Source organism: Corvus cornix, chromosome 19 (assembly GCF_000738735.6).
Source record: "Corvus cornix cornix isolate S_Up_H32 chromosome 19, ASM73873v5, whole genome shotgun sequence".
Taxonomy (NCBI): Eukaryota; Metazoa; Chordata; class Aves; order Passeriformes; family Corvidae; genus Corvus; species Corvus cornix.
In genome coordinates, this window is record NC_046348.1 from 7,896,728 (window position 1) to 7,911,551 (window position 14,824).

At 54.6% G+C, this 14,824-nt stretch overlaps 2 protein-coding genes across 3 annotated transcripts in view; both read left to right on the forward strand.

Moving 5' to 3' along the window:
• Positions 1 to 484: 484 nt before the first annotated feature.
• NLE1 (notchless homolog 1) lies at positions 485 to 12,549 on the forward strand. The gene is made up of 13 exons (XM_010402373.4): positions 485 to 521; positions 813 to 959; positions 1,044 to 1,261; positions 1,361 to 1,440; positions 1,700 to 1,776; positions 2,936 to 3,033; positions 4,402 to 4,594; positions 5,004 to 5,139; positions 5,418 to 5,464; positions 5,600 to 5,802; positions 6,672 to 6,831; positions 6,914 to 6,984; positions 7,429 to 12,549. The coding sequence occupies exons 1-13, from the start codon at positions 513 to 515 to the stop codon at positions 7,439 to 7,441; spliced, it is 1,452 nt and encodes a 483-aa protein (XP_010400675.1). The 5' UTR covers positions 485 to 512; the 3' UTR covers positions 7,442 to 12,549.
• A 1,254-nt stretch (positions 12,550 to 13,803) lies between these two features.
• ULK2 (unc-51 like autophagy activating kinase 2) overlaps positions 13,804 to 14,824 on the forward strand; it is a 36,036-nt gene continuing 35,015 nt past the window's right edge. For both annotated transcript variants that reach the window (XM_010402372.2, XM_019287610.2), the window contains exon 1: positions 13,804 to 14,506. In XM_010402372.2, coding sequence (XP_010400674.1) covers positions 14,414 to 14,506 — 93 coding nt within the window. In that variant the 5' untranslated portion in view covers positions 13,804 to 14,413. The remainder of the gene's footprint in view (positions 14,507 to 14,824) is intronic.

The following is a 14,824-nucleotide window of genomic DNA, read 5'->3' on the forward strand; positions in this document are numbered from 1 at the left end:
AACTCTTACTCAAATAATAAATAAGGTGTTCAGTCACAGGACATGGCACAAGTTGGCCTGGGACAGGGGTAGAGGGGCAGGTTTGGTCCTGGAGTGCAGTATTGAACCACACTTCTGAATTCTCTAAGATAAACTCTCCCCTATTTTAGTGCCCCCCTGACTCAGTTTCCCCCTGGGCAGGATCCCGACGAACCCTGGGTGTGTTCAGGGATTGCAGGGCACAGATTAGGGTACGGATATTGCTCAGGGCTGTGTTTCCTTAAACTGTGGGCCGGATTGAGCGTGAGCAGCTCGGCCTGTCTTGAGTCGCTTTGGTCTCGCACCCCTGAGCTTTTAGAGCCGCGGTGACATCCGCCCGCCCGGGCCCCGCGGGACTTGTCCCGGCGCGGCCTCGAACCCGCGGCTCCGGGGCGAGCGCGGCGCGCACCGCCAGCCGCCAGGGGCAGCAGCGCCGCGCTCGGGCGCTCCCGCCCGGCGGCGCCGCTTCCGGCCCACGTGGGGCGCGCGCGCACATGGCCGCGGTGAGCGGGACCGGGAGCGGGACCGGGACCGGGATGGGCAGGGGCAGGGGCAGCGGCAGCGCCTGGAAGCTGCAGGGGTGGGAGTGCTGCGGCGCTCCGGGGTCTCCTCGCTCGTCTGGGGTTCCCCCGTGTGGCTCCTGCTGACCCCATCCCGTGCGGGGTCCTGCGCAGTGCGGGGTGTTTCTCCCTCCCACGGGCCCTACGCGGGGTGCCCCTGTAGAGTCTCCTTCTCCCCACGCGGGTATCGCTGCCAGTGGTGGGATTCCCGGCGCTGAGCCCACTGTCCCGCAGAGCATGTCGCCGGACGAGGAGGATGTGCAGCGGCTCCTGATCCAGTTCCGGGATGAGGCAGGGGAGTGCCTGGGCTCCCCCTTCGACGTCCCGGTCACCATCACCCCGGACAAGCTGCAGCTGGTCTGCAACGCCCTCCTACAGAAGGTGAGACCCCTCCCGAACTCCCCGGCATCCCCAGCCAGACCCAGCGCGGCTTCTCGCTGCCTCACCTGCCCTTTTCCCCTGCAGGATGAGCCGGTGCCTCTGGCCTTCTTCGTCCACGATGCCGAGATTGTGGCGTCTCTGGAGAAGACCCTGGCAGGGCAAAGCGTGGAGACAGAGAAGGTCCTGGACATCATCTACCAGCCGCAGGCGGTGTTCAGGGTGCGGGCAGTGACGCGCTGCACCAGCTCCCTGGAGGGACACACCGAGGCCGTCATCTCCGTGGCCTTCAGCCCCACTGGAAAGTACGAGGGTCTGGCTGCAGAGGGGGGGATCAGGGCAAGGCAGCAGCTGCTGTTGTCCTGTCCTGGGGACAATGTGCTGAGCTGTTCCTCCTCTCCCAGGTACCTGGCGAGTGGCTCTGGAGACACCACTGTCCGCTTCTGGGACCTCAGCACGGAAACACCGCAGTTCACGGCCAAAGGTGGGTGCAGGGGTGTCCCAAGAGGGCAGCTCATGCCCCTGTTTCTCATGCACCCCCTGTCTGCTTGAGGGGACAAGCAGAGCAGAGCCTGGTGCTGCTTGAGCTGTCCAGGCTGGGACCGCAGCCTGGGGAGGGAGAACCTCTCTTTAACAAAGTGGAACAAGAGGGGCTGGCCAGGAGGAACACGGAGTGCCTTCCTGCTGGGAAACCAGGGACAGTCACAGCTCTCCACTCACACCACCCACGCTCTCTCTGCCAGGTCACCGGCACTGGGTGCTCAGCATCGCTTGGTCACCTGATGGCAAGAAACTGGCCTCGGGCTGCAAGAACAGCCAGGTACACGTGGGCTCCCTTGGTGTGGGGCTGTGGGGGATTAAGGGCAAAGGCTTGTTTTTTCTGGGGCATGAGGGGTGTATGGCATTGTTTTGAGCAGGATTCCCATTCCCCGGAGGAGCTTTGTGTGTGGATGTGTCACAGTATTGCGAGAAGCATCTCTGTGCCAGGCAGAGCTCTGGCATTGTCACCTTGTGGAGCTCTTGCTGCTGAGTCCTGCTGTCTTGTGCCAGAAAGAGTCCAGGCTGTGGATGTGGTCCTTGGCAAGCAGCTCCATCACAAGGGAGGTGTCTGGAGTGAGGACGGGTATCACCCAGCCAAGCCAGGGCTGCTATTACCGTGACCCAGACGTGCAGCAGCAGCCTGTTCAGTGTTCCCACACAGACACGGCCAAATTCCCTCTTGCAGGAATGTGAAGGGGGCTCATACCCTGCTGTGGGACAGAATTTGTGTGCTTGAAGTGCAGAAATGCCCGGGGAAGCAGGAGCATGTGGTTAAATGGGAGCTGCGCTGCTGAGGGGCAGTCGCTCTCTCTGACCTTTTGGATGGTCTGGGAGCAATGAGAGCACTCACAGAGCTGCCAAAGTTGTGATGGCAATCCCGAGGAAATGTCCTGGGCCAGGGTGGTTTTGCCGTGGTTTGGTGCTGGTCTGCCTTTAACTGAACCCAGAGAGCTGCTTGTCCTCCTTTTCCCTATTTCTCCCAGGTTCTTAAGTAGGAGATGACTAATGCCTTGGCTCTTAAGATGAACGTTTATGTAGAGAGAGAATCAACAAGAGAAAACCAGCATGTGTCCCACCCACAGGATCCGATAATCAGCAGCGTTTAGCACGCTGTGGCTTTCACTGTGCTCTGCAAACACTCACTGAGTCTCTGGCACCAGGTGGCTTTTTGGGGACCTGTATTCTTTTTGAGTTGAGTCAGATAAGTTTGTAGCAGCAGTGTTGTAGGCAGAGAGGAGGGCAATCAAGTCTCATTCTTTTGGGTGTCAGCTGATTGCTGCAGGGACCTGGAAAGGCATCCAGCCCCCTTCCCTTGCTGCTCCCTGCGAGCAAACATGATCCCAAGGACATCTCTGCTTTCTAAATGGAGCTCCAACATCTCTGGGACTCACATGATGTCTGTGGCCTGACGCGACCCTTGTGCTTCCTCTCTTGGACAGATCTTTCTCTGGGACCCAGCCACTGGCAGCCAGATCGGCCGGGTGCTGTCTGGCCACTCCAAATGGATCACATGTCTGTGCTGGGAACCACTCCACATGTAAGTGCAGGGCCAGCTCAGCCCTTCCCCTTTGCTCCTATGGAAAAGAGCAGCCTGACCCGAAGGGCATTGCTCCTGTTTGCCTTTCTCCTGTTACGGAGAAAAAGCCCATGTAGGAGAACAGCTCTCAAGGTGAGCTGGGAAAAATGTGTGCAGCTGGGAGCCAGGAGTCCCAGCTGCTGCTCACAGTCCCCATGAGCTGCTGGGGAATCACTGCCAGGCTGTGTCTGTTTTCCCCTGGGAAAAAGACACACCTGCCTGTGGAAAACACTGCTTTTGTGGTGCTGGACAAACACTGATGTGCTGCCCTAGGCATGCTGAGGTGGGAGCAGGGAAACCTGGTGGTGTTCAAGGGCAGAGCACTCCTGTCTGCTCTCCTGATCCTGCTGGCCTCTGTCATCCCATTTGTTTATCATGAGGGATGATTAACTGTACAATCCCCTTATCCCTTCAATCAGCTAAAGCTCCCTCTGGGACAGGTGGGTGGAGGGGGGCAGTTGCAGCCATTAATCCAAGATGTTGCAGAAATAAATAAAAAAGAAAGAAGAAGGGCCCCTTCAGAGCAGAACCCTGCAAATTGAATTTGCCAGTAGGAAGCTCCAGCTATTTGCAGACAATTAACTGGATTAGCAAAAAATGATTGTAGAGGAAGATGAGGAAGTGGAGAGACATGACCCTGCCAAGGCTGCAGTTCTCTTTCTTCAGCCAGTTCCAGTGCAATGGGAGGGGCTGTGCTCTTCCCCACTGCTGGTGCCATCATGCAGAGTGATGAAGATGTGCAAAGGACAAAGGGTTGTGGCTGCCCTGTCCTTGCTGGGTTGTGGCCAGCTGCTTCCAGATGTGTTCAATTTGCCCCCTGAGCCATGTGGATGGACATTGCTCCTTTCGGCCCTGCCAGCACAACAGCACTCTGTCCACAGGCTGGAAATGAAGCATGGTAGAGGCAGGGGAACATCCAACACATTCCCAATGCCATGGATCTGTGCTATCTGTGAGGCTGATCCTCTGCCCAGGTATCTTCCCAACCTGTGCCTAGGGAAAGTGCCAGTTTGTGGTGCCCTCGTTAGCCAGTGGGTTAGAGCTGTGCAAACAGGGTCATTGCCAAGGGCTCAGCTGCCAGGTTTACCCTGGACTGATTCCTCCAATGTGCAGCCCAGGAGTTGGTTTGGAGGAAGCATTTGTCAGCCTCTCCTCTGCCTTGTGAGAGCTTGTTCTCTGTAGGTCAGTGCTCTGCCCCTTTCTGGCCTCTCTCTGATCTTGAGCCCAAAGAAAGTTGTAATTTTTTGCCTGCTGACCCTTGAATCCTCTGGGGCTGGTGGGGAAGGAGCTCAGGGGAGCTGCACAAATGGATTTGATCTCTTTGGCCAGAAACCCAGAGTGCCGTTACCTGGCCAGCGCCTCCAAGGATGGCAGCATCCGCATCTGGGACACGCTGATGGGCAGGTGTGACAAAATCCTCACGAGCCACACGCAGTCGGTGACCTGTGTGAAGTGGGGGGGCGATGGCTTGCTCTACTCCTCCTCCCAGGACAGGACCATCAAAGTCTGGAGGAGCCAGGATGTAAGTGAGGGGCTGCCCTTGGGCTGCTGGCAAAGGGGGTTGGGCACATTGTGGGGTAGCTTTGCTCTTCCTGGCACAGCTTGTGCCCTGAAAAACAGAGCTGCTGTATCTTCTTGACCTGTTGCTTGGGGTTTGCAAGGGGTAGCTGTTGTGTGATGTTTTTATCCTTAAGAGAATTAAATGGGACTAAAAGCTGGAAACATCCCTGGAGCAACCTGAGCTGATGGGTGTTGTGCAAGGGAAACTGATTTCTGAAGCTTTACAGTGTTGTGTCTTCACTGCTTAGCCTGCCTGCAGCTGGGGCAGGCAGGTTTGGAAAGTTTGGGGTTGTTCCCTGCAGCCCAGTGGGTCTGCTGTGCAGCCTGGCTGTGTCCTGCCTGTCCCTGTCTGAGGGTGGCTTTGTCCCCAGGGGGTCCTGTGCCGCACGCTGCAGGGCCACGCTCACTGGGTGAACACTATGGCCCTGAGCACCGACTACGTTCTCCGCACCGGCGCCTTCGAGCCGGCCGAGGCCACCATCAACCCCCAGGATGTCAGAGGCTCCTGTGAGTGCAGCGCCCGTGCTGGAGGCTGGGGGAGGACTGGTCGTGCTGGAAGTCAAGATTTTCCTTGCCTGTGCCAGGGTGGAGCAGTCTGGGGGATGGGGAGGCCACTTTGTTTCCATGGGCTTTTGCTCCCGAATTGCCTTTAGCAAATTGAGCAATCACAAATGCTCCTGCTTAACCCACAGATCCAGGGTTGGAATTGGCATGACAAGATTATAAAGTTTATTTTCATCTAAGGATCGCCAATATCTCTTTCACTCTCCTTTTCCTTTTTTCAGTGGCAGAACTGAAAGACAGGGCACTGCAGAGGTACAACCAAGTCCGGGTAAGTCCCTTTTGTCCCTGCTGTCACTTCTAACGCTGTCACTGGTGAAAGCAGTGGACACCCCAACACTGGTGTGCTTCCGAGCTCTCCACACCTGGCTTGTACAAGACTTGGGCTCTTTCATCCCTTTTTCAGGGCCAGGAACCAGAAAGGCTTGTCTCGGGGTCAGATGATTTCACCCTGTTTCTTTGGAGACCAGCAGAAGACAAGAAGCCGCTGGAGAGAATGACAGGCCACCAAGCATTGATTAACCAAGTCCTCTTCTCACCAGACACCCGCATAATAGCTAGTGCTTCCTTTGACAAGTCCATAAAGCTCTGGGATGGTAGGACAGGAAAGTGAGTTGGTTTGTTCTGTTACAGGGGTGGTGCTGCTTTGGAGTCTGTGTGGAACACACAGGATGCACAGGGATGGGCCCCAGTGTCATTGCCAGCAGCTCCCTGGTGTGTTCTGTAGCTTGAACTCAAAGTCACTCTGCTGCCTTTGCCTTTTTCTGACCTCGGGAAGTCCCTTGTCTGGCTTTTCTTGTGCCAAGGTGCCTGTGCTTGGCTCAGTGTGTGCATCCCCCTGTGACTCGGCCACAGCACTGCCTGGCACCTGTGTGCACACCCTGTTGCTGCAGGGTCAGTTCTCCGGGGCAGGCGCAGCTGTGGTGGGATGGGATGTTCCACTCCACTGATCTCCTGAAGATGTGTGTGTTGGGAACTGGAGGCTGACCCAGTTTAAACAGTTCTTGTGCCAGAGAACAGCTTGTTCTGGATGATGCAAATTCTTGTAGTTACAAGTGGTGCTGTTAGTATTTGGATGCCCCTGTAATCCAGCTTTTAACTTTCAGCTGGAGTACTGGTGAGCTCCTGGGGGCAGCAGTCCTCCCTTGCAAACCAACCTTAATGCTCATGAGTTTGGCTTTCATGTCAGTGATTTTAAAGGTCCTTCTAAATCCAGGCTGCTCAGCCAGAGAGGGAAGAACACGCCTCTGCAGTGAGGCTGAAGCTGAATAAAGGTTTCTTGGCAGAAAGGGTGAGATGAAGAGTCATCCTTTAGAAGGTTCTGAGCCCACTTGGGAAGGTTTTTAGGTGGACTCTGTGTAGCAATTGACTGCCTGGAGTGTGCTGGGCATCCTGTAACTGTGCTGGTGAAGAAACACAAAGGCAAGGACAGGTTTGGACCAAAGCCTGCTGCTCTAACAGCCTGTCCTTGTCCCCAGGTACCTGACGTCGCTGAGGGGCCACGTCTCGGCCGTGTACCAGATCGCCTGGTCAGCCGACAGCCGCTTGCTGGTGAGCGGCAGCAGCGACAGCACCCTCAAGGTCTGGGATGCCAAGACCAAGAAACTGGCCATCGATCTGCCTGGCCATGCCGATGAGGTGAGGTCCCTGGTGGAGCTGTTTGGGAGGCAGGAGTGATCCCTCCTCCCAGCAGAGGTGACCGTGGTTTCCATCACACCAGGTGTATGCAGCAGATTGGAGCCCGGACGGACAGAGGGTAGCGAGCGGAGGGAAGGACAAGTGTTTGCGGATGTGAGTAACCTGCTTGTCTGTGAGGATGTTGCAGCTACTCCACGTGTCCCTCAGAGCCACAGTGCCCTTGCAGAGACCTGCATGGTTAGGGCACGATCTCCTTGCAGAGAGCACAGCACTGGGTCAAATTCCAGCTTGGAGACCTGACCTCTCTCAGGACAGGAGCTGTTGCTGGGAGATATCTAGGAAGCAGAGCCCCTCCAGCCGAGCAGTCAGGGTGAAATTTGACTCAGATGTTTTGACTCCTGGAAAGCTGGTCAGGCCTTCCTTTCTGACCTTCTCCCCTCTCCCAGTTATGCAGACAAATTCCCAGGAGCTGGTTGCCATTTGACTGTGGCTGGTGACCCCAGGTCCCTGCTGTGCTGCTCTTGTCTGGTGCCTGCTGGGCCCTGTGGCAGAGCTGGTGCCCCACCACAGGGACACAGCAGCTCTTTCCCTTTCCAGATGGCGTCGATAGGAACAGTGACATGGAGCTGCTGGTCCTGCCCTCGGCACGATCCTGGGAGATCTCCAAGGTGATGGATGACAGAGGTTGACCCAAACACGGCTCCATGTTCCCACTGGCAACTCTCCCTCATGGATGCTTTCCTTATATTTATTTAAGGAAATTTTCATGTTAGTTCTTATTAAGAGCTGTGCATTGCAGGATGATTTCCTCTGAACATCACAGGAGGGATACCTCATCTGCCTCCATGTCAGCTGGCTTTTTTTTGGAATTTCAGCCTCACAGTAGCCACTGTCCTGAAAGGGGCAAGCAAAGGGCGGAGACTGCCCGTGCCCTTTCTTGCTCTGTGAAGAATCCTGCGGAGAAGAGGGTTTCAGTGGGAACAGAAAAGGTTGTCCTTGTGTGGCCTTCAGAGAGAGAGAGAAATGGGAAAATTCAGCACATCATTACATTGCAGAATTGTGCTTGGCTGTGTGTCTGGGACAAAGATCTGCTGAGAATGAGGACTTGGGGCTTCTCATTATTCCAGTAAGGCTTTGCCTTTCCACACACCCGTTTCCCTGTGGGCTGTGCTGAGCATTATCTGCCAGTGATCCTCTTCATCCACAGCAGATAACTCCTTTGCTAATCTGTTCAGGTTGCAACAGGCATGGACTTCAAATGACTGCTGGAGCTGTGCTGAGTTTTCAGGTCTCAACAGCTCTTGGGAATGGGAAAATGAGACTCTTGTGCCTCTGAACAGGGGAGAGAGTGTCCATTTCCCATCCACCACTGGCTCAAGGGGAAGGAAGGATAGGGTGGGGAAGGGGAAGAATGGAGCAGGAATTTTGTGTGGCACTTGTCCCTTGCCCTGGATACGTGCTGACAGCAGGGCTGGGACTGACACAGAAAATAGCAATATTTCCATTGCACAGAGCTGGCTCCTGGAATTTCTAAAATGCATTTACTTGCCCAGTGGGTGAGAGGGATTCACACTGTCAGTCGGGTATTTGTAAGTTTGCTTATGACAGTCAGTTCAGGCTTCTAGCCATTGTGGGGCAAATAGACCTGGACTCAGTGTTTATTTCCAGGATGCTTATGAAACAGAGAAAATCAAGATGTGATTTATAAGGAGCAGAAATTACACTGTCAGATTCAGTTGCAGCAGGTTAGCATGAAGGTCAAAACGTTCTCCATAGCCCTCATACTCAGTGAGTACTACAATTCAGAATAGGAGTTTGGATCTCAGACGCTTCCCAGCTGCAAAGATGCATTTTAGGACTTTATGCCTGCTGTCATGATTGCTTTGGAGAATTAAGATCGTGTAGTAATGGCCTTTTGCTTGTCTGCAAGTGTTCAGATGAGCCAAAGGGTGGAACAAAGGGTTAAATCTTTAATATGACTGAGAAGACAATTTGTGGTTCCTGTTGGTGTTAGTGTCTCTTTCTGCCAGCCAAGTCAGCAGGGATCTATCTCTATGGCATCTTTTGGGAAGAGCTCAGTATCCCATACCTGCTCTTTCATTAGGGTGCTTCCTCCAGCTGGTTCTTGCTGACAGTGAGGGCCACGTTGTGTCCATCTGCATAAACAAAACCTTTCATAATTCACTGAGGTAAATGTTGTGGGACAGGGTGGTTTAAAACCAGCTGATAATTCTGCCTCCATGGACTGCTGTGCCCTTGGGAAGAAGAGGAACAGGTCACTGGTAACAGCCAAGAAGCCTGCCTGGTTTCCAGGTTTTTTGGCGTGCCTGTGCTAAAGGAAATGATCCACCTTTGGGAGTTCAGCTCTCTGTCCCCAAGTCTGACTTGCTGAAAGCAGCAGCTCCTGGTTGCACGTGGCTCTTCCTGAGTGAAGAATCATCATTCTCTGCTTCCTCCCCTGGAGTGCTGCACAGGGTCACTGTGCCCTGTCAATCCATGGTGTGTTTTGTGTTGGAGGCAGGGATGTATCAGAGCTCAGGGAAGCGATCCTGCCTGTGGGAACTGGCTTGGCTGTGCATGTGTGTAGGTGTACCTAAAAAATCAGTGCACCTTGTTCACTGATTTCCAAACCAAAGCCATCGCTGTGCCCTCTGACCTGCTCCTGCCATCCCTTCAGGCTCTGCTTCTATGACATAAAGCCTGATTAAAACCCACCTTTCTAATGCTGGAGCAGAAAGGTTTTCCAAAGGGAAGTGAGACCTCTTGAAGAAAGAAAGGGCCTTGCAACTAAGTTTACACCAAATTAAGCTCTCAGCCTTAATCTTCCTTTGATCTGATAGCGGGTAGATTTTGGAACCATGCTCTGTGATGGGTTTGCATGTACACCAAATTGTATTTTCTTATCTAAGCATCTGCTGCTATTTTTACCATTCACACAGCACCAGCCTCCATGCATACTAAGTGCTGGCCCTGCTCCAGCTGTATTCCTAAGCAATTCCCTAACACTCCTCCCTCCCAGTTTTATTTGAATGCGGCATTTCCCGGGCCTGGCTGCAGTCTCCTGCCTGCTCAGGCACCGGGGAAGGAAGAGCTGCTGCCCTTCCCTCCAGAGCTGGCTCCTGCTTGGCAGGAGCCGCAGCGAGCGCGTGAGCTCCCTCGCTCCGCCGGCGCTGGGGATGGGAGCTTTAATTAGCTAATTTGGGCAATTGCAGATGCAAATTTGGGTTGATGGCGTTATTAATGGGAAAGATGTTACTTTTTGTTAAAGGACAAATCTAGAAGGTAGGCTGGAGCTTTCTGATTGCTTTTCTGGCATCAGCAGCACCAATCTTACAGAAAACCTACTGAAATGCCTGAGCTCCAGTGCTGTCTGATAGGAATCTTGGGGTCTGCTCCTGTGTTTCAGTCCGGTTCCTCCTGAGTTACTCATTAAACATCCCACACAGGTTTTCTTACCACAAGGGCGTTATTTTTCACTGGTAATACAAGAATAATTTTAAGCATAGCCAGAAACTGTCCTGCAGAGCCCACTGACACTTTCTCCTTTAAAAGCTCAGCTGATGCCACCATTAATTTTGTTGCAAATCCCAATGGGAGGACAGTGGTGATAAGGATTGGGAAGTGTGCCAGTCCTCTGAGGAAGGTTTACCTGTTTAATGAATTCCTGAGTGTGATGGAGGGAGGGAAGGAAGGATGTGGTAAGAACACCTGGAGTGAAGTAGATAGCACTGACTCCTGCCTTTGGGAGCTGATTTAGATAAGTGACGCCTTAAAATCCATGTGAAAATGTTCTTGGGACCGTGTCCTGCTTATCTGTGCAAGTGGAGTGTGTGTCGTGCTCCCTGGGTCCTTGCAGCCACATGTTCCTGTTCTGTTCAACTCAGATGATCTCTTGAATATTTTCCCAGATCTGTAATTTAATTTCCATGTGCAAGTTTATAGCCTGGGGAGAGACAGACCAGAAAAATCTTTCAATGAATAGGAAGAAAATGAACTTCATTCATTGTTCTGCATGAAAAGTAGGAAAAGCAGCCGTGTTCTGCTTTTTTTTTTTGGGTCAACCCAGGCACTGTTCAGGTGATGTTTCTACCTCAGGGCTGCATTTTGGTGGTGTGGTATGGCAGAAATGGGCTTGCTGTGAAGTCCATTAGTGCTTTTGAGGACGAAAGGTCTTAAGAAAACTCAGGGCAGTGATGTCTGTGTTCTGTGGAGCTGCTACCAGGTGAAAGCATCCTTCTCTGCACTCAGACAAGCAACCTGGAAGTTGCTAATTCCTTCCTAGATGTGTGGCTCTTGTGATCAAAAGTCCTGGCTCACAACTGAGGGACTAATTTGTCTGAAGCAAAGCAGTGCAGCTGGGAAGGAGCCCCAGAGCCATCTCCAGTACTGCTGTTCTGTTTTCTTCACTCTGTGAATGGGTGGTTGCAGAACTGTGGGTTGCTGGTGGTCTCTCTCAGTGGGCTGCAGCTCCTGCAGAGCGTGATGTTAAAAATGAACCAACTCAGGACACAGTGCTCTGTGTTTTTGAAGGATCCCTGGGGTTGATCAGACAGGGTACTGGTGCCCTGGCTGTGCTTTTGGAGCACACTGAGTGTTTTAGTGTCCTGCTGCATAGTTGGAGCAGAGCATCCCCCGGGTGCTGCAGGATACAGGGCTGAATGTCAGATATCTGTGTGTAGGAGCAGCATGAGCCCCTTAGGGTTTTCCTGCATCGCTCTCCCAACATCTCCAGTAACGAGCCTCCCCTTGGGAGGGGTGAATTCAGTCCGTTCTGTCTCTGAGCTCTTCCAGCAGCAAAAGCAAGCGAAGGTGCTGTTCCTAGGTTCTTTGTAGTCTGGATGCTGGAGTTACTGACACCCAGAAGCTCCCCCAGCTGCCAGTCAAGGACCCAGCTGGAAGGAGTGACCCGCATGCAAATCCCGCAGCCTCCAGCGAGCGCTGTTTGAGCCCTCGGATCCCGCTCGGATCCCAGCGCAGGGTGTTTAGTTATTCCGGTCAAACCTCCCTGCCGCTCCTGGCTGTTTGTCCTTGCTGTGCTGAAACAAACCTGCTCCAGGGCTCCAGCCCCATTACGAGGACAAAAGGACATCAGGCAGTGCTGCTGCCGAAGGGAAATGTGTTGGGAAATGTGTCTTGGTTTGCAAGTGTGATGCAGAATGGGTGGCTTAGTAATGGCTGTTGTGACTTTCATCTGCTCAAAAGGCATCTTCTGAATGAATTCCTTTTTAAATGCAGCTTGTGACATTGATTTTGGGGTGAGGATACACGCTGACGCTGAGAGCATTAATACTGAAGTGAGAATTGGTGGATGGCAATAAACAACCAGTTCTCAGGGAAATTATGAATCAGAATGTTTAACACATGGAAGCTTGTGGGCTTTTTCCTGGTTTAAAGGGGTACTGTGAAGCGTATCACAGAGTGTCTGTTACTACCAACACTTTAATTTATGGTTAACTCAGAATATTTTTACATCTTATTTATTCTTTCCCCCGGGTGTTCCGAGCTGTTGAAATTATTGATCAGCTCCACTTTCTCAACGTTGTTGGGGTAGTGCCATGGGTGGATTTTGGGTGGGAGCTCAAAACTTCACCAAATAAAGGGGGGATTCATTTTTGAGGGGTTTTAAAGCCCTTTGGTTCTCTTTGGCACAAAACAGATTTCTTAGGATGCCTCTAATAGCTTAAAATGTCCTTGATAAAGCTGTCAATCTTTCCTTAAGAATCTCTTGCTGGATATTTTTTTAATTTAAGTGCATTGTGGAGAAGTCTTTAGCTGTGGAGGTTCTGACATAGCACACAGATCCAGTAGTGCCTGGTTTTGAGTGCTGGAAAGCCAAGGGAGATAAGTGAAGAATGAGGAGAGGCCCAAGTGCAGAACTTTTCGCTCAGTCTCTGTTTTGATCTGGTGCCACTGAAAGCAGAGCCTGTCTCACGTCAGGGAAGGCACAGCACAGCTGTGGGGTCAGAGCTCTGCCCTGTGTGACCCCAGTGCACACCCTGAATCCACTGGGGCCCGTGGGGATCTTGGGGAAGCCTGAAAGGGCCTGAAACTGGGATGTGGAGGTGGTGTGATGGAGAACATGGATGGAGGGGGGGGAAAGAGAGCAGTGAGGAATGGAACACAGAGGAAAGGAGCATAATTATGTAAACCCGGAGGTGAAGGTCAGAGGCACCATGTGACTGTTGTTCGGTGGCTGGTTGGGCTTTTTTTAATGTTTGTACGTGCTGTAAACAGCCCCAGGCTGATCTAAAAGCCCTGGGAGGCAGGCGCTATAAATTACAGGCGTTGTTCTCCTTGTAAAGGGAGAAAACAACTCCAAGCATCTTTGGCTCACAGCACTTTGTGTGCCCGTTCCTCCATTGCCTCTCCATTCATTGAAATCCCTTGTTTCAGGTTTGAGGGAGTGTCTTGCTCTCTACTGGAGCAGGGACAGGGCTGGGAGTGTGTGTGACCCGGAGGTGTTGTGTAAACAGTGCCAGTGCCTTGGAACCCTGGGATGATCCAATACCTGCCTTCCCACTCTGGCTGCTGGCTGTCCCAGCTCTTGTCCTGTGCACCTCCGGTCCTCCCTCTTCTCCTGGTGGCCCCTCAGCGTTGTCCTGACTGGGTGGGTGGGCCTGAGGCGGCCGAGGAAAGGGCTGAAGTGATGGCCGGGCGTGGCGAGCTGAGTTTGGCCTCTCTACCCCGGCGTGAGGGCAAGGGTGGGTCCAGAGGTAGACCCAGAGGCCTGGGTCATCATCCTCCCTGAGGGGACGACCCGAACGGGCCCCTGGAGCCCTGACGGGACGGGTGCGGGCCGGGGAGGGCTCGGCGGGCTCAGGGCAATGGCCCCGGTCCGGCTCCGCTCTGAGGCGCTGGCGGTGGGGAGGCCGCCGGGTTACCCGGGGTGAGGCACTCTTTGGCCGCCGGCGGAAGCACCCGAGCGTCCGGGCCTGCGCACTGCGGCCTATAAAAGCCGCGGGGCGGCGCGGAGGGCTGGGCACTCGCAGCCGGGGCTGGTCGAGTGCGGATCTTTGTGCAGGAGCTGGTCGAGCGGCAGGAGCCCCGGGAGGCGCTGGCGGCCTGAGAGACCCCCGTCCGTACCCTCACTGCTTCCTCCCCTCCCGCGGGGGCTGCGGCGGCGACAGCGACAGCCACCCCCGGAGCTGTGGGCCGCGCCTCCCCCCGCGTCGCTGGATGCTCTGGGGTTCGGTCCCTGAGCGGGGCCGCGGCGCCGGCAGCCCCCGCTGTGGCGGGGCCATGGGGCCGGGCAGCGGCAGGGCACGGAGCTCCCTTCCCCGCTGAGAAGGCCCGTCGTCCCGGCTCCGATGCCGCGCTGTCCGCTCACACCCGGCCCCTGAGATTCCCCTCTTTCCCCTCCCCATGCCCGACGGAGCCCCTCGCTTCGGTGACGCCCTGCAGCAGCCCCGCCGGCCCGGGGGTCTGCGGCGGTATGAGAGGAGCTGCCCCCGCCGCCGGGGGCAGCCAGGACCGGGGCAGGCTCCCACCCCGCCGCCGGCTGCCGTGAGGCGGCTGTAGCTGGAGGAAGAAGCCCCTTTGTTTTGCCTCCGTCCTTCCCGGGGGCTTCATGCCCCGCTGAGGGATGATGGAGGCGGTGGGGGACTTTGAGTACAGCAAGAAGGACCTGATAGGACACGGAGCCTTTGCTGTGGTCTTCAAAGGTCGCCACCGCAAGGTAAACAGCGACGGGCTTCGCCCGCAGCCGGAGCGGGGCTGGTTACACAACCCGGGGCCGGCAGAGCCCCTCGGGTGGGTGACAGCTGCGGTGGTGGTGGTGGGGTTTGTGTCCTCTGGGGAGTTTTGACGTGCTTTGGGTGTTCGGGGAGAAAAAAGCCGAAGGGAGGTGCGGGCTGGGCAGAGGCCCGGGGCTGCCCCGCGGCCCTGAGCCGGGATCCGGCCCCGGCATCCATAAACCCTCTATTTTTTCCCTTCCCTCAACCCCACCGGCCTGTCCGCGGTCCCACCGCTCCTCCCCGCTGTTGGCAGCTCCCTG